At 37.6% G+C, this 19,316-nt stretch overlaps 1 protein-coding gene across 1 annotated transcript; it reads left to right on the plus strand.

Moving 5' to 3' along the window:
• Window positions 1-3,592: 3,592 nt before the first annotated feature.
• On the plus strand, window positions 3,593-19,200 carry LOC135697368 (jerky protein homolog-like). Its single transcript, XM_065216982.1, has 4 exons — window positions 3,593-3,813; window positions 3,868-4,000; window positions 4,060-4,272; window positions 19,018-19,200. Exons 1-4 carry the CDS (start codon window positions 3,593-3,595, stop codon window positions 19,198-19,200), a joined length of 750 nt encoding a protein of 249 aa, XP_065073054.1.
• The last annotated feature ends 116 nt before the right edge of the window (window positions 19,201-19,316 follow it).

Genomic DNA, 19,316 nt, shown 5'->3' on the forward strand with positions numbered 1-19,316 from the left:
CTTTTTCTAGCCCTACTTTTGATGGATATGAGTAGATCCTACTAAAATTTATGTTGTTCAGAAATAGCGTGTAACTTTTCCTAGAAGATTCTGCCGATCATCACTCGATTTTTTTCGACATCCCCCAGTAATCTCTTTCTTCCGGAATTTTTTCCAAACTTGTTCTGGAAGTTTCTAACGACTGCCCCGTAAACCCTCTATCTTCCACCGGAAGAAGCTTCCGACTTTCTCCAGAAGTTTCTTCCAAATTATCTTAGGAAGTTTCTTCCAGTGTTTTTCCAGGATGTTTCTTCCGTCTTTTCCAGGAAGTTCCTTTAAACTTCTACCGGAAGTATCTATCACATTCTCTCAGAAGTTTCTATCATATTCATCCGGAAGTTTCTCCATCAGCTCCTCCGGAGGTTTACCCAACTTCTATTGGAAGGTTTTTTCTAAGCTTCTTGGAAGTGAATTTTCGTCAGATTTCCGGAACCTTTCTGGTTTCCTCTGGATGTGTCCAGACGTTTCCCAATATTTGTCATGGAAGTTCCCCGAATCCGACTTTGAATTGAACTTTCTTCAAACTTCCTCCAGAAGAGCTCATTCCCAGGAATTTTCTTCCGACTTATCCTGGATAGTAAATTTTCCGATCTTAGTCCAAAAGTTTAAATTTTTGCCTTCAAAAACGGTAAAAATATAATTGAAATTAAAATAGTAAATGCCGATGAATAGCAAATTTTTAAAACTTTTGAAAACAATCTGTCAACGCTGATATGAAGCTAGAAAGAAAAATTAACCCTCCGTTACTCGTGCTGTTGTACTTTGTACAACACACATGAGTTTTCCACTGCCATTTTGTTGCTGATGGATTGGTATCTGAAACCAACGAGTATTCCTCAAAAAACTTGTTTTGATCTAAACAAGCTAAACTTTGATTACAGTAAACACCAAAAAAAATGCGGATAATAGGGAAAATGTAAATAGAAACCGCGTAAACTGTGACCATACTACGTGGGATTTGACTTAATTCATTACAACATGGAATATCTTGAGATCCTGACCAGATGGAAAGTTATTGTCTTTCAAAAAAGTTTTTCAGGAGGTCAAAGTCTATAGTATGGTTCTCAATAGTTCATATTTTGCTCACTACGCGACGCTAGTATACACGTGAAATTCTCATATAAAATATCTCGACTTCCCGACCAGATAGAAAGGTACTGTCTTCGGCATAGTAGTTCAGAGTTTCCTCACTTCACAGCGCTACTATACATGTTAAATTCTCGCATATAAAATATCTGTTGATCCTGACCAGATAGAAAGAATTCGGCAAAGTTTTTCAGCAAGTCAAGATCTTTTTGTTGAGTGACAATAGTTCAGAATTTTCTCACTATGCGGCGCTAGTATATACGTGCCTTTCTCTCATATTCAGCTCGAGATCAGCTAGAAAGTTGCTGTCTTCGGCAAAGTTGTTTAGGGGGTCAAGACTTTTTAGCTGGTAGACAGTAGTTAAGAATTTTCTCACCACGTGGCAAGTTTTTCGCTGAGATCCAGCAAAATAAAATACCGAGCTGCTCGGTGGTGCCCATCTTGGTAAAACATTCTAAGGGTGTAGGTACACCCAAAGTCATAAACAAAAGGCCTGATAATATGAAATTATCATCTCTTTCTTTATACCGCTATTCCTACGCTGCTAGGAGTGTGACGTCGAATTTATTGTTACATACACCTTATCCTAAATCTAAACGAGAAGAATCTATTCAGTTCGTCTAAAATGTGTAATGTAATGTAAAATGTATAAAATATAGTCACTCGTAAGATTGCTTTACTCAGTTGTCTGGAGAAATTTCCAAAAGCGTAGTTCATTAAGCGCTGAGTAACCTACACTCCCGATCATAAGCTTAAATACACCCCCAAATGTGTTTTGTTCAAAGTTCTCTCATTTTACGTGCAATGTTTGATCTCCCTAGGTTATTTGAATGGTATGAATGGTATAGCATAAGGGTGCTACTACTACTTTTAATTTCAAATATTTATTTTCAACACAGTTCTGAGTCAATCAATCATGATTCTTCAGACTACATTTTGAAAAATATTGTAACTTTGGGGGTGTCCTTAAACTTATAATCGGGAGTGTACGGTTTTATAAATTTCTCCATCCAACTGAGAAAAAGTGCCTCACTCGCTGAGTTAGTCTCGTTGTCCGTTTACACGTAAATACAGGGATTTTTTGTGTGTTCTAGACCCCTCGATAAGACATTTAGCGTTAGCGTCGATAAGACGTTTTGAAATTAGCCTAAAATGAAAGGGAGACTCTAAACATTCATTTGGTGGAAGTTTCAGCGATATTGATGTTTTATCCCACTTAGGGTGACGTAAATTGAGAGAGAATTGCCCGCCAAGTTTTGAGAAATTTCTGAACTACTTTTCATCAGCCAAAAGATCTTTATCTCCTTAACAGCAGTAAATTTCTAGCTGATCAGGATCTCGAGATATTATGTATGCGAAGATTTCACGTATATCCTAGCGCCACGTAGTGAGAAAATTCTGTACTGTCGACCAATGAAAAAGTTTTGATCTCCTGGACAACTTTGCCGAAAAACAGTTTAGTAGGTCTCGAAATATATCTCATGCGAGAATTGCACGTGTATACAAGCACAATGATGTGAAAAAAAAATGAATTTCTACACACCAGCCAAAAGGCCTTGGCTTGAACAACTTTGCCCAAGACAGTAACATTCTATTTGGTCAGGATCTCATGAAATTTTATATGTGAAAATTTCACGTGTATACTAGCACCGCTTAGGAAATTCTCAACTATTGTACACCAAACAATAGGTTTTGACCTCCTGAACAACTTTGTCGCAAACAGTAACTTTCTATCTGGTCAGGATCTCGAAACAAACCACATGCGAGAATTTCAAGTGTATACTAGCGCTACGTAGTGAGAAAATTTTGAACTACTTTTCACTAGCGAAAAAGTTATGACCTCTTGAAGAACTTTGTCGACGACAGTAACTTTCTATCTGATCAGAATCTCGAGATATTTTGTGCACCAAGCAATAGGCATTGACCTCATGAACAACTTTTTCGAAGACAGTAATTGTCTACCTGTTCAGGATCTCGAGCTATAGCATACGCGAAAATTGTACACGTTTACTAGCGCCACGTGGTGTGAAAATTCTGGGCTACTGTCCACCAGCCAAACAGTCTTGACCCCCTGAAAAAGTTTGCCGAAGACAGTAACTTTCTATCTGCTCAGGATCTCGAGCTATTGTATATGCGAGAATTGCATATGTATACTAGCACCACGTAGTGAGAAAATAGTGAACAACTGTCCACCAACGAAAAGATCTTGACTTCCTGAACAACTTTGCCAAAGATATTTACTCTCTATCTGGTCAGGATCTAGTGATGTATCACATGCGAGAACTTAACACGTATACGAGCGCTACCTAGTGAGAAGATTCTGAAACTTTCTAACAATGCTGCAATTGTTGATTCGTACATTGAACATTTTGCAACCATCGTTAGGCACCTATATCCTAGCCAGATTTTCAACGCTGACGAGAGCGGGCTTTATTTCAAATGTACTCCTTCGTCAACATATGTCACAATGGACGAATCATCAGCTCCAGGAAGAAAGGGGAACAAGGAGCGTGTAACGTTTATGCCTTGCGCAAATGCCGATGGTTCGTTCAAACTTCCGCTTATGATGATTGGAAAGTCAAAACGACCAAGAGCATTGAAGAACGTCCATGAGCTGCCCGTATACTATGCCTCGTCAAAAAATGCCTGGATGACCCGGCAGTTATTTAAGGATTGGTTTTTGAAGGAGTTTGTTCCTTTTGGAAGGTGCTAAACTGCCGGTAACTGTTCCGCACATTGCAGCGCCGACGAGCTTAGAACTGCAGATGGAGCAATCTCTACGATCTTCCTACCACCAAACACAACAGCCTTGTTGCAGCCAATGGACCAAAACGTCATCCAGATGGTCAAGTCCAACTACAAGCAAAAGCTTTACGTGAGCTTCTTGGACGCCAAGGAGGATTCGATGACATGGTCAAGAGAATCAACATCTAGGATGCTATGTTTTGGGTAGCCGAGGCTTGGGACGAGGTACCGGCTGATTCCATTGCCAAGTCATGGAAAATTCTGTACATAGCATCAGAATTCGATGATGAAGATGACATCCCGTTGGCGGTTGTACGAGAACGCTTACTTTCGATTCAGCAGAAATTGATGGACCAGGACAATACCGTACACGAAGAGGACGTGGAGTTCCTGCTGCGAGAAGTACGTAGAAATGTTCTAGAGAAAATAATTGATTCACGGAATGTAATTGTTTGATTTTTATATCTCTTGCTTTGTTACTTTTATGCATATCACTACTCAAGAAGTTGTTTTTGTTTTTCCTGAAATAAATTGATTTACTGAACGTAAACGTTTGATTTTTTTTTCATAATTTGTTACTGGACGAATAAATTTGTTTTATTCTTAAATAAACAATAAGTTGCCTGACAAGTTTTACTAGTTTATTTAACCATGATTATTGTATTGAAGAAACACGAAGCTCTAAGACCCTCCCCTTGGCTAGTTTTTGCACCTTGCTGTTGGTGGGCGGGTTTAATTTCATGCTTTATAGTTGATTGTTGGAGATGGTAGGTTTATGGCCGGCGATGCTGGCTCATGCCGCAAAATAATGGCGCCATGGGCAGGCAATGGGGATTACTAAGCATCCCCTCTCTGATAAACCACTGCATGAGAGAACCAAAGGTCTAGTCTAGCAGTGATAGTATCACACTTGTTACTCCTTTAATTGAGAGCCGCGTCGTAGTACGCTTACGTATAGGCACTGACGTTAGGTGTGATACTGGTGGGTTTTGCCGCAAATCACTCTTATTTTATTTATTTTTTATTTAGGGAGGAAACCAAAATTAATCAACTTGCCAACATAGGCTATCATATTTATTTTGGTGGCACTCTTTAAATGATAATAAGCCTTTTTTTTCTCGCTTTGGTTGTCTAGCACGGCTTTCGGAATTCGCGCGGTTTTCGTAACTTACATAATTTAGATATTTCGTTCAAAACGTATTTACTTATTCAATCGGTTTACTACGCGGATGTTTCTACGCGCACACGTCACAGCATTTTTTCTATAACTATCTTGAAACAATACACACGGAATCCAGTGTTCAAGCTGCCAACATAGGCTAGTCCTTCTGCTGTATTGTCAAAGATAGAAGCAAAATTTATTCAAATGGGTCAAGTCTTGAAAACTAAGCTGGTACGCAGCTCCAGCTTGTCAACCAATAAAAAAAAACCGCGAAGCTCTAAGACCAATTTTATGAATTGAAAACTTTTACCGTTGTTCCGCATCTTCCATAGGGTCACCCTGTGGTGTTCAGAGTCCATTTTCCGAATATAATTCTCAAAGAATGTCACTATTGAGTCCTGCAATCAATAAAATACCATCAATGAGTGTAGAAAACAGTTCACCTCAAACGATACTAATTGAATTCTACAGGCTGACAAAATCGGGTCACCACTGTATTCAAATTATGAATGAATATAAAATAAATATATTCATTTGAATTAATTAATTTTTATATACACTGCAGATAACCGAGTTTCAATATACAAAGCAACCCCTCTTTCAGCCCCCTCCTCTAAGCTACATCCAATATTGGTAAAATAATCATATTGTATATTATAATACTTAATTATTTCAAATTTCTGCATAAAAACTAAAAAAAAAGGCAAAATAAAAATCCTCCGGATAATCGAGTCGAAAATTCCGGATAATCGAACCCCGGATAATCGAGTCTCCGGATAATCGAGTCCGACCTATATATATATATGAGAATTTCACGTGTACGCTAGCGCTGCGTAGTGAGAAAATACTGAACCACTCTCCACCAGCGAGACGGTTATGATCTCTAGAACAACTTTGCCCAGGACAGTAACTTTCTATCTGGTCAGAATCTCGAGATTTTTGAACTCAGAAACAAATCAGAATGGAAAAAGAAATCACTGAGCAATCTTCCGCACCGCTACATTCTGAATCCACTCGCTGTAAGTTTTGCTCGCTTCTACGTTCAATGAAACAAATCGGTCACGCACATGTTTCCGCTCTTTTCTGATATTGTATACAAGTGAGCGAGTGTTACATGCAATGTTGAACGATTTTTCCAATGTCTGGCAGACCAATCTCTGCGTAATAGGCTTACATACAAGCTTTGTTCAATTGTTCATTTTTCAGAAAACACCTTCGTTCCTCTACATCGATCTGAATGCACTAAATTTACCCATTCATTCAAAAGTTGAAAACAAACACGCATAATTAGCAGGGCACTGAATTGCACCGCGTGCACCGGTTGACTTGTAGGCTGCGTGGTTTATGCAGGGAAAACATTTTCCTGCTCATCATAAGGCTTCAATAAATAATGAATTTTATAAACATATGTGAAAAATTTACAAAAAAGCCATCAAATCAATTAACCATACAAACTAGCGCCATTTTTTTTTATAAAAATTCAAACATTGATTGACTATCTAATTTTTTTGAATCGTTATTCATTTTCTTTGGCTCGAAGATCATGCTGCCGTTTTCGCACACCCATTCCCAATCGAACACAACCCACTAATGTTCGCACACACATCCGATGGGGCAATCAATTGAGACCGAATTGAATGCATAGCTTTTCAACCGAACCGTGTTGTTGTCGGTAGTAACCGGGTATGGATTCCATTTTATTGAAGCGCGATGCTTGTCGAAAAAGCCACACAACCGAAGGTGCGTGAATTTCCTGTTTGATAAATGTTAATTTAACAAATTATACGATCTAAACGAGCTCTCTGCCTTGCCTTCCTGCTTCAATTTGTCAAAACAAGTACCAAATGAGGGAAAATTAATCGTCAATCTGGTGAAATTCGATTTCTTCTCCCCCCCCCCCCCTCCCTTCGACGGAAGCGGGCGTTACTTCTGTTTCTTCTGCTTCGAGCGGAAGAAAGTAACTCGTTCGGCGGAAGCGCCAACGCTCGCCGGAAATGGGAAATTACGTTCGAATGTTTACTCGAATTCAATTCCACCGCCTGATTGGATTATCGCACGCTCAGTCAAAAGGGCTTTTAAGTCCTATTCTCTTTTTTTTCCGCATGCATCGTCTTAAATTACCGTAATCCTGGGGAAAATTGATCACTTAATAATGAAATGGGCCAAATGTTGCCCTACCCAAGTAACAATTTTGGTTTTATGAGGGTTCTGCAGACCATGATTTACACTTGTAGCATGCTTTAAAACTTCGATAAAACTTTCAATGTTACTTGGGTATGGATCGAAAGATTGGGCCCATCGATAAAAATCTCACGTTCTTCAATATTTCGTAGAACAATGCGTCATCTAGCAATACAAATTAATACTTTTGTTTAAGGTCCCAATATTAGGGACACTTAGGCCGATATTAGGAACATTAACCATATATAAATAATGTTTCACATTAAACGAAATTGACAAACTTATGGAACTAAAATCAGTAGCTATGGGTCTCTATCGTTGTACATGATTGCTTATCATATTGAGTGTTTTGTTTATATGTATAGTAAATGTTGTTCTTAGATTTGAGTTCCTTGAATCCACATTATATACAAATAACCTTCTGCGAAGTATATTTTCAGCAGAAATAAAAAAAGAGATTTCTTAAAATGCAAAAATCCGCCTAAATGTTGGCAGTTTCTTTGAAAATCTCTGTATCTAGATTTCACAAAAAACCATTGATTTTTCAATATTGAACACATTTTAAGATTTTTTTGATTCATTGGCACTTAGTTAAATGAAAAATGCAAATTTCAAGCTAATAACAACATTCATTGCAACCCTTTGATCGTTTCTATATAGAATGCTATTAACCGTCAGTTAAATAAAATTGAAATTTATGCAGTAAAATCTACTTTTTTGTTATGAGAAACGCATTAACGCAATAATTGGAGTCTCATGATGAAATGCTATCAAGATCTATAGCCGAAAATTTTCTACGTTACAACTAAAAACGCAACCCATAACGATCAATTTCAACTCCGGTGATCAATTCGCCCCCGGATTACGGTACCCTTTCTTGCACGTTGGAGTTCTTCCTAGAGTAGCTTTTCCGCAGTAGGATGCTTGAGAAGATGGAAAAGCGATGGTCTTAATTTCCTTCCAAACATAGTTCTATCGCGGAATATATGCGAGAGGGGATGGATGGTACAGACACACCACCGTTGTTTGCGTGAGCGGATTCGCGTGCGGGTAACGATGTCGTCTTGGATGCTTGAGCCACCGTCACTATCAACATCATCATCATCATCATCGTCATCGGTTTTATATGGTTTGTTACTGGCCGTTGTTGACGAGTCGTGGTGCGTGTTGGTGATAACGTGTTGATTGGCTTACCGGTCACGAACGTTCCTGGGGCATGTAGTAGTAATTATGGAAGCACTTTTGCACGCGCTTAATTTTTTGTCCTGAGGGAATGATTAGTTCTTAAATTATCGTTTGGCATACAATTTCCACTGAGCAGCTCCTTGGTGAGTCATTCGAAGTTGCATATAAAGTTTTTCGTTGTTTACAATTTTCAACATCTCTTTATAATGTCGCTTTCGTAATCTATGGACAACCCCATTCTATTTTTTTTTTTCCTTTTGACTTTCTCCTTTCGTACCCGTCTATTAATGATGCATGCATTCATGTTTGCGTATAATTATTCGACTGCAGGCTCCTGTGACCAGTAATTAGCTTCAGCAGACCAATATTTACAAACTTTCACTTGCCATGCTGCTCGGCTTTACTACGCTTCGTCCTGCATGGCCAGAAGGCACGTTGATTAAGTAAATATTGCGTAAATCCTCGCGAGCACTGTTTATGATTCCACTTCCCACATTTAATAGCGATGGGAATCGGATTTTTGGAGTAATTTTACCCGAGTCAGTAATCTAATTTTCCCAAGTCAAGCGCCGTCGTCACCGGGAATAGTTGCGATGTGAGCGCCCGCGACCTTCACGAAATGTGCAAATCCCGACGGCGAAAGCAATCAGTTGCTGCGTGTTTGGTGGGACGGAGGTGTGGTTCGAAAAGCCGCACATCAAAATCGAATTTGATTCTCATCATGATTTCACTACTTTTATCGCCTCCGCCGCCGCCACCACTGATCGGCAAAATATGAGGCGAGTGATCACCAAAGTGAGCAGACGCTATATCTACATAAGCTCCGCATTTGCTGTTTTTTTTTTCTCGGTCGGCGAAATTGATTCCCGATTTATGCGAGGGGAACCACCAGCCAGAACCACCACCACTTGCGTTGCCCCGTTGAAATCGATTTTAAATTCCACATTCCGTATGAACCGGAACGATTACAGATGTGGTTTTCGGAATCGCTTCATCATGGCGGGCTAAATTTGATTATGCGAAGGGAAATGGGGGCGTTGACAGCGTTGGGAGTTTTTCATCGATCGAAACTGACAGTTGAATGAGTGCTGGGTTCATACAAGCTCAAAGGTAATACATTAATCCGCGATGTCGAAAACTCAATAATACCATTTTGCAAAACCTTAAGGAAATATAAGTCACTAAATCGGTCATTGGTGTGTTGTAATAAAAAGAGCTCGTTTGCCTAGTGGCAAACGTGTTTGCCTACTTAGCAGAAGACCGTGGGTTCCATCTCAAGCTCCATACCTTTCAAAAGGCCTGAAGATAACTAAAATTTGACGGAAAATGACAACCATGACTACCCAAGTAACAATTTTGGTTTTATAAGGGTTCTGTAGACCATGAATTGAGCTTGTAGAATGCTTTAAAACCTTGATAACACTTGCAATGTTACTTGGGTATTTATTTCAAATTTGAGTTAGACCCTTAGGCAAAAAACTGGACCCCTAGACTGGCCATGTGATTTTTTTTCTGAAATTTCCATGATCTCTGAGTCATGCTGATGTCAACATTATCACTTATGTGCAAATTTTGTGTTTAATATTAACCTTATCTTTATTAGGGAGGCTTTCAGCCTTTAATATTAACCTATTTATAATGAACAGATGTTTTTTTTTCGCAATGATAGCCTTGGAATTCATCTACAAATAATCAGCCCTTGAGGTAGTGTAATTAGGCTACCAAGTCCCAGGGCTGATCTGGATCTTTACCACATTGGAAAGATGCACACTAGTGTTGCAAGATAAGTGTTGATGCTTACCAAAAGTGCATTTGAACTCGCTTATAAAAGCATATTAACAGATAAATCATCACCGGACATTGTTTTTTGCTCTGTACTTATAATAAATGATTAAGTACAGCATTTGACATTTCAGTAGGAATGCTGGATTTAGTCACAGTAGTCATAGTATAAATCATCTGTTTTTTTAATAAATCCTATATTGAATTGGATTTATTTCTATGGGTATGCACGTTTAAAAAGTATCATCACAAAGATTCTGCACTCGGTCTACAGCTTGTGGGTGGAAAGCGTTGTTGTTTTTTTTAAATCTATTTATAGAGATAATTCTTACGAAGCGAAAGACAAATCCAGCATTAAGCACAAGATCTTCAAGAAAACTAACAACCCGAAGTCTGGAAATGGCAATTTTTCATTCATAACGTCAAGTATTTCAAGAATATCGGGTGAGACCAATCTAATTGTATTTAATCTTATTTTTGTGTAGTAGGATATTCAATTGAACCGCTCCGGGTTATTATAAATGCTGTACATATTATTTATTAGGCCTTTTTCCTAAATTTTGGGAAACAAGGGTTTAAAAATTATGGGTTTTTTCTTCTTTTTTGTATTCGGTGTTTAGAATCTAGGCGAGCACGCTAAGAGAAGTATCGACAGTTTTAAGTAACTTAAATTTGATTCAAAGTAGAGCAAAACTCTCAGTAATGAATTGATGTATAATTAAATAACTCATTCAAATTACAAATTATTTCCAGCTTACACATTCCATATCATTTTGCAGTGGCCAAATATATCCAAAAAGCATCCTACCACCTACCTCAATCTTATCATTATCCCTTCCCATTGCGATCATGTAGTTTGCATGTGGCGAGTCAGCCATTACCCTTCCTTTACTATCGGCCTTGGATTGAGTTGCGCTCTTACTGCCTAACCCTGCGCTGCAAAATGAAAATGAAAAATGAAATGAGAACTTTGGAATTCAGCTACGAATAATCATGATACTCTCCTTCAACTCACAAAAAATACCCTTGGAACTCTTCTCGTGTCTTAGAATTCCCTTCAGAACTCCCCTAATAATTTCCTCCAAAGAGTTCCTTTAATATTAACCTAAGAATGCTCAAAATTTTAATCAAAATGATACTCGGGGATCCTAGGATGTGTATACTAGGCTATAAAACACTCCCCTCAGGAATCGTCCTGAGTCTGTTTCTTTTCAACTTATCCTCAAAATACCCTTTAAATCCTGTTAATATTATTCTTTGTTTGTTTTTGAGTAATCCAGCGGATTAAGATCGGGGTTGGATGGCGACCACATATCCTTCGCCCAGAACGGAAGATGTTCCTGCAACGACTTCTGAGTGTGGTTCGAGGTGTGACACGGAGCCCCATTTGGTTGAAATACAACATTTGGCTTCGGACCTTACTGTTCTTTGATCCACGGAAGATCATACTTACTTAAAATCCCGATGTAGACCTTGTCGCCTTCTGGAATAAACACCGGGTCAATTTTTTGCCATCGAATGTGAGTTTTTTTCCGTGCCCTCGACTTCGCCCCGCAATCTTCCTTTACGATCTTCCGTGCCGTAAAGTCACTGATCCCGTGTTCCTTTGCCATTTTCCTTATTGAACGCACTGGATTCACCCGAATCTTCCTTTTGATAGCAGCGATAACCTGACGTCGGACGACCTGTGGCCACCTTCGCGGATTGTTGTCCTTTCTTTTCTCGGTCTAAAACCCTTTTGACGGTCCACCGGGACACTCCCACGGCGATTGAAATGTATTTTTGCGACATTTGCGCGTGGGACAAATCACGAGTACGCTGCCTCTTCGTCATGGTGCCACTGTCAAACTAAGTAAATCATTTTCTTTTATACACAGCCTACTACGGTATGAGCTATAGGTTACGTGCATGCAAAGAAAACCAAGGCATTGTATGCACAGGTGAAACGGGAACCTTATTTGTACGATGGTGCAAACATTATCACGCATACGGTACCATGGAATTATTCTAGAAATTACCTAGGAATTCAATTCAGCATTTTCTTTCGTCTCTCTTGAAATTCCTTGGAATTTATCTCAGAATTCCTTCGGACATTATCTCAGAATTATCTTGGATTCCTAATCAGGTCTCTTCTTATTCTTATTCTTCTTATTATTATTATTATTATTATTTTTCTTCTTCTTCTTCTTCGCAATTCAAGCTTATTGCTTATCAAATATTAGCTTATTGCGTTATCTCAACTTAGTGTTCTAGATGCACTTCCACAGTTATTAATTGAGAGCTTTCGATGCCTGTACCATTTTTGTATAAGTAATTGTGTGGCATGCATAATTATTATTATGACCAGGGAAGTCGAGAAATTTTGCCATCCGAAAAAAATCCTAGTCAACACCGGGAATCGAACCCAGCCACCTCCAGCATGGTCTTGATTTGTAGCAGCGCCTTTACCGACTGAGCTAAGGAAGGCCCCAAAACTCTATTAGGATGTTTTCCAGGTTTGTATTAGATCTTCTTCTTAGTTTTTCTCTTGAATTTACACTTAAATCAGTTTAAATTTTCCATAGCTAATCCTCTCAGAATTTAAACGATTTTTTTATTTGCTGAAGTCTTAAACATTCTTCCAAGTTGCAGAGCCTTGAAAGATTTCCAGGACCAAAATGAGATCATTGAAATTTTCCGAAACACAATATTTTGAGTTTTTTTTTTTTTTTAATTAATTTATTTATTTGTACAGGCTCAATCGAATAAACTTTACAGAGCCGAGTTATCATTTGCATTATACATGATTCATGTCTTAAATCTAGAGTTAAAGGAATTGAACCGATTACTCGCGGTCGTCTCGAGGTTAGTGGAGATTTACAATTTTTTGGATGGGGAAAGGGAGAAGGAGGTTTGAAATATGATTTATTATACAAATATTTAATTAATCCTAAAACATGAACTTATTTCTATTCATCTTGAAGACAAACGTAAAAAAAAAACTACACGCACAATACACAAACTAAACACAAGGTTAATCAAACTTACAATCTAAGGTTAGTATTCTTAAAGTAAACATATATGAGTTTCATAAACTCCAGATCACGTCTAGCCAAAATATCCCGAACTGGAACATTAGGTTGTCTACCTCGAGCCCGAAGGGAATCGTACAGTTCAGATCTGACTCCGCGATGCTCAGCACAAGACCAAATAATGTGATCTGCGTCCTGGTAACCTTGTCCACATTCACAGAGATTGCTGTCTCCCAGCCCAACACGAAACAAGTGAGCGTTTAACGAATAGTGATTGGACATGAGGCGAGACATCAGACGAATGAAGTCTCGACCCACATCCAACCCCTTGAACCAAGGACTCTTCGACACCTTAGGGATGATCGAGAATAGCCATCGTCCCAAACTTCCTTCTCTCCATTTATTTTGCCAGCTGGCGAGCGACTGTTGACGATAAATGAAGAAAAATTCATTGTAGGCGATTTGTCGATCGTAAATATCGCCTTGCATAGCGCCCACCTTAGCAAGTGAGTCCGCCTTCTCATTGCCCGGAATCAAGCAATGAGATGGGACCCATGCAAAGGTGATGACAAAAGATCTTAAAGATAAAGCACTCAGAAGCTCTCGTATTTTCATGAGAAAATACGAGGAGTGCTTTACCGGCCTCATGGATCGAATAGCCTCGACAGAACTGAGACTATCCGTAAAAATAAAATAATGATCTGGTGCAAGTGAGGCGATCGTTTCTAGCGTATAATGTATTGCCGCCAGCTCAGCAACATATACGGAACAAGGAGCTTGAAGCATTCGAGAGTTATTTTGAGTTATTTGCCCTTATCCCATATTTCAAAAATCCAGATTTTATTTTCTTGATAAGATGATCTTAAAGTTTTTATAAATAACAAATGTCGAGAAAAATATAATGGTCTAATGCTTCTAACAAATCTTGAAGCTTCAGAATCTTATAAATTTTCCCATAATCCCATTTTTAATATTTCTATTAGTATGGACTACGGAGTGTTAAAATATTTCCATACTCCGAGATCTCCGACAATTTTCCCTTGATCTCTTGAACAAATTATTAATTCAATCTCTCACTCTTTACAATTCGATCTAAGGACTGTTCAGTTTATAAAACGGACAACAATAAATGTCGATAGCTTTTTCAGTGTATTCGAATTGTTTCTTCAGGACATAAATAGATTATTTTCCAATCAAAATTATGCAATGTTTAAATTAATGATAATCAAACGCGTAACTTCAGAATCAGCAATCAAACCAAGGTACAAAAAAAAAAGATTTACAAAATACCCTAAAAACAATATTTTGTTTTCTCGCGTAATCAAACAAGGTTTTTTGTTTTTTTTGTCCATGGGATCCGCTTCACACACTTAACCCGTTAGGTAAAAAATCTCGTTTTTTACACTTGTTAGATCACTCAATTAAAACACAATGTGATAAAAAGTGTATTGACAGATTGAATAGTCAGAACTATTTTTTAAGTATTTCAATTAAAATTTAATGGTATCTGTCACTTGATAGCTTAAATTTACATTAATAGGTAGAATCCGAATTCAGAATATATACACGCAAACCAAAAATCTATTACAATGAATGTTAGTTCCGTTTCCTATCATCCTCTGTTCATGAACATCGCAACGAATGTTAGAAATTGACCATGCAGGCGATGTAATGGTTTTTTGTCTTTTTTTATTTCGTGTTCCATCTACGGTTTCGACTATACCAGTAAGCTTGTAGAACGACGTACATTGTAGAATATTGTAGAACGACGCACACACTTAACTCGAATCTCTCCAGCAGAAAAAGCATACGAAGTCGAGCATGCGAGAAAATGAGCGCTTCATGTTTGCTTTTAGGCTGACCATATTCAGAAGCATGGAGAGAGCAGTGGAGCAAGCACAGGTCTGATAGTCGCAACGTCCGTGGTTCGAGTCCAGTCGGCTACCATTTTTCTATTTTTTTCGACATAATTAATTTCACTCACTAATACAACTCCACATTTTTCGGTCTCCAATTTTCTTACATCGGTCCGCAGCTAGGTATATCGCATCCTCGGTTCATGCGGTCTCCACTTACATCCTCTGATGATGAATCCCACATAATTGTAAGCGAATCTTACATCCACCGGTTGGGTGTAGAAATATTGTTAAAATCCTGAAATCGTTGAACGAAAAATGACACTGAAAATTGAAAACACTTTGTTCTACGAATTTCATAATTATTTTCGTTGGTGAATATCATTTTTTTTTTTGAAGTTGAGCTGAAATAAATAATGTCTGGCTTGACACAATTGATAAATTTATCCTGGTGATCAAGTTATATTGACATGGGTATACAAATTTCAGTTTAGAGCACATGTGATTCAAAAAATTTCAAAAATTACATACTATCTAATTATTATTTTTCTCATGTTGCTTATAAGTAGAGTTTAAAACCTGCCCAAGAATGTATTAAGCTAAGTTGTCAAATAATAAATTTGTGGCTGAAAGTGTGTTCCCGTTTTATAAACTGAACAGTCCTTAATGACCCATTCGGATCAATAGCGTACGGTCTGACCATACAAATATTGGTTGACCAAAAGTTAACTTGATAGGGAAAAAGGCTCTAATGTTGGTCTATGGATCTAAGATTGGGCCCATCGTTAAAAATCTGTTATTTATCAATTTTATCTAGATGAACGCGTCATTAGGATGGTACCAATAGATATTTTTAATAGCTATTGAAAATTTAGTCGATTGCTGAATTTATGTATGGGCCCATATTAGAAGCATTTAGGCCGAAATTACATCCATTTCCCCTACTTGATATATTTCATACTTCACTTTGAGCATCACTTCTAGTTGACTTACACGCTTGACTGAAAAATTCCTAATTATTATTTGCTGACCTATAATTGATGGTTAACTGTTTGTTAAATCGATGGATTATTTTTTAATATATCAAGTGAGCAATTTCGTTGAATTGTACTTTCAACTTAAAAAAAAATCATTTTGTTTTGCTTTTGAAGACAATTTACCTACAAATATCATCGCAAATTTGCACTTGAACCCGTTTAAACAAAATCATTGAGTACTATTTTTGCTGTATATTATAAACCGGAATTTGTTTATGATTTGAACCGGGAAAAAAACCGGGAATTTGACGAGCGGTTCGAAACATAAATTAACCATACCATAGGAACACATTTTTTCACCAGAATTTCATAATAAACCATTTAACCAGAGTGATTCTTTACCAAATGAATATCTCGCTCTATTTGCTGCGTAATTTTCTTCAGTTTCTCGTCTTATTGTTTGTAGAATTTAATCACTCAGCAATATTTAAAATTGATGTTTGTCGTTTCAATTTCAGATGTAAAGTGCATCAGCTTTACAAGAAAATATAGAAGATGCTGTACTTTGGAAACACATATTTGTAAAAACCGAAACTGAACTATTTTTTCTTACTTTGACTATATGTTTTTAGTATTACTTCTACGTGAAGTCAACGATTTACATAGTTGAAGATGCTAATTTCAAATAACAGACTGTAGTGGTAATTTTTATACGATAGATGGAGTAGATGAATCTACTGAATCTACTCCATCTATCGTATAAAAATTACCACTACAGTCTGTTATTTGAAATTAGCATCTTCAACTATGTATTTTTTCTTGGTTTCTTTATTCAAAATTCTCATGATATGAATTCCAGAATTAACTTGGAATTCTGCTCTGAATCACCTGCTTTTGAAATTATCCAGAAAACACTCCGCATAATAATAACCGTTGAATTCTTTTTGGAATTTCCTTGAAACCCCTTCTAAGAATTTGATTGGTATCCTTCTTAGAATTCCCCTAAACCTATTCGGATACTTTGATTCCTTTGAAATTTCAGCAATTTTTTTTTTGCAATTCATTTTGATGGAGCTCGGTGATGAATTTTTCGCACTAGAGTTGAAATTATCCGCAAAAACCCATAGAATTCTGTTTTTGTTGAATTCTCATCATAATTATCTTGGAATTCTTCTTAAAATTCATCTGTCACTTTTCTCACGATTCCCACACAAATCTCCTCAGAATCACGTAGGAAATGTAATTAAATTTTTTTTTCACAACGCTTTTTGAAATCTTCTAAAATTCCCTTAGAATTTAATTTAGAACTTGCATTCTTCTCCTCAGAAATCCCTCCAAATTCATCTAACGATTTTTGAGGACTTCATGTCATAATAAATTCTGAAATTCTGATCAGAACTTCTTCGAAAATTTTGTGGGAATCTTCCTCAATATTTGTTTGTATTCAACACTTTGAATACTTTTAAATTTTACTAAAAATTCTAGATGTCCGCAAGGTTCTATAGATTGTTCTGTAATTTATTATAACTCTTCAAATGCTTCCAAGTCTCAGAGCTTTGACAATTATGACTCCACGACCCATAAGTATGATTTTTTTTTTCAAATCTGTGATGTTGATTTTTTTTTCTAAATCGTACATTTTTATTACCTAATCTTGCATCACAAATTACACAAATTTAAAAGCCCCAGAATCTTGGGAATCTTCAGAAATCAATTTTTTTATCGTGTCAGTAAATTCCTTGCAGTAAATAACCTTTCAGTAATATTCTTCAAGTATGGGTCTATTGGACGTGAGTATTAAATTTCATGAATCATGTTTAGTTTCACGTTGAGCGAGTTCCAACGTCAGTAGATTTTACATATTTTTTCGTGTTTAAATATATACACCAGCGCGAGTACTGAAAAGTTAATATTTATGTTAGTATAGACAACGGAGTGAAGACAAATTTTCTTTATCCGATATCCCTAACAATGTCCTTTTATTCTCATTTGTATCACGTTATTTTTTTCTTTTTTTTTAAATTAAATCTCTTATTCTTCACAATTCTGTCTATTCATCCAGATAGCTGTAGGGAATGAAGGTACTAGATACAATTTATTAGCAACCTCTGGAAACACTTATTTTGATGAGAGTTGTGAATGGAGAGAATCGTCATTGAAATATCAAGTCAGTTATTGGTCTATTCTTGGTTCGTACGGATGGTTACTCTCGAAGCATCCAGAAAGGCATTCTAAAATGCGTCGTCGAATCAGGACAATGGCGCAGCGAGTATTTCTGGTAGCCAGGGCTGGCCAAAGAGGCAGAAGTATTCGTCGAACAGTGTGATACGTGTTTCCTCTTATCGCGAAAAAATCCTCCCATTCCACTTTCTTGTAGAACTCTCCCCCAAGGTCCTTGGGAGATTCTACAAATAGATTTTTTCACTGACAATGAGTTTGGGTATGGCGAATTCTTGGTAGTGGTGGACACCTATTCACGATACTTGCATGTCATCGAAATGAAAACAATTGATGCCGAAGCCGCAAATATGGCACTGAATCGGATTTTCGAGAACTGGGGATACCCGTAAGCTGTCCAGAGCGACAATGGTCCGCCATTTCAGAGTGAAAGGTTTATCAAGACATGGGAGGAAAAAGGTGTTAAGATATGGAAATCAATTCCTCTGTACGGCCAGTCTTATGATGCTGTCGAAAGACAGAATAAAGGGATAAAAGACGCATTGGCTGCAGCAAAAATCGAGAAAGTTAACTGGAGCTCGGCGTTGGACAGATAAGTTCATATGCACAACAAGGTCAGACCATTGTCCCGACTGGGAGTTACCCCTTTCGAGTTATTAATCGGATGGAAATACCGAGGTACGTTCCCACATCTCTGGGAGACTCGTGGAATACTAGATCGCAATGATATACGAGAAAAAGATGCTCTTTCTAAACAATAAAAGAGGAGCAAAAGCATCCAACATTGTGGTTGGTGATACTGTCCTAATATGCAGGTCAAAGCGATTGAAGAGCGATCCAACGATGGAACAGAAAAGAATACAGTGATAGCCCGGGAAGGAGCCGTGGTGTTCAGATTTCTCGAAACGTACAGGATGCCAAAAAGGTTCCGGAACTCGACAGTGCACCAACAGAACCAACCGATACCGAAGGAGGTTCCACTGCTGAATTTACCGTAGATGAAGAATCTAGTATTCGGGGACAATCACTTCAGTTCAAGACGATACACCGAGGAAATCAAGAAGAAAATCAAAGAAAGAAGAAAATCAAAGAAAGAAGAAAATCAAAGAAGAAG

The sequence above is a fragment of the Ochlerotatus camptorhynchus genome, unplaced genomic scaffold, assembly GCF_037179485.1.
Source record: "Ochlerotatus camptorhynchus isolate MF236.1 unplaced genomic scaffold, CSIRO-AGI_Acam_v1.1 ptg000070l, whole genome shotgun sequence".
NCBI classification, from domain to species: Eukaryota; Metazoa; Arthropoda; class Insecta; order Diptera; family Culicidae; genus Ochlerotatus; species Ochlerotatus camptorhynchus.

What these genes read in the sequence shown, in the direction of transcription:
- LOC135697368 (XM_065216982.1), top strand. Translation starts at nt 3,593, where the DNA reads ATGGACGAATCATCAGCTCCAGGAAGAAAGGGGAACAAGGAGCGTGTA. An exon ending in AAGGATTGGTTTTTGAAGGA is followed by an intron (nt 3,814 to 3,867) that starts GTTTGTTCCTTT and finishes CGCACATTGCAG; the next exon opens with CGCCGACGAGCTTAGAACTG. An exon ending in ACTACAAGCAAAAGCTTTAC is followed by an intron (nt 4,001 to 4,059) that starts GTGAGCTTCTTG and finishes ATCAACATCTAG; the next exon opens with GATGCTATGTTTTGGGTAGC.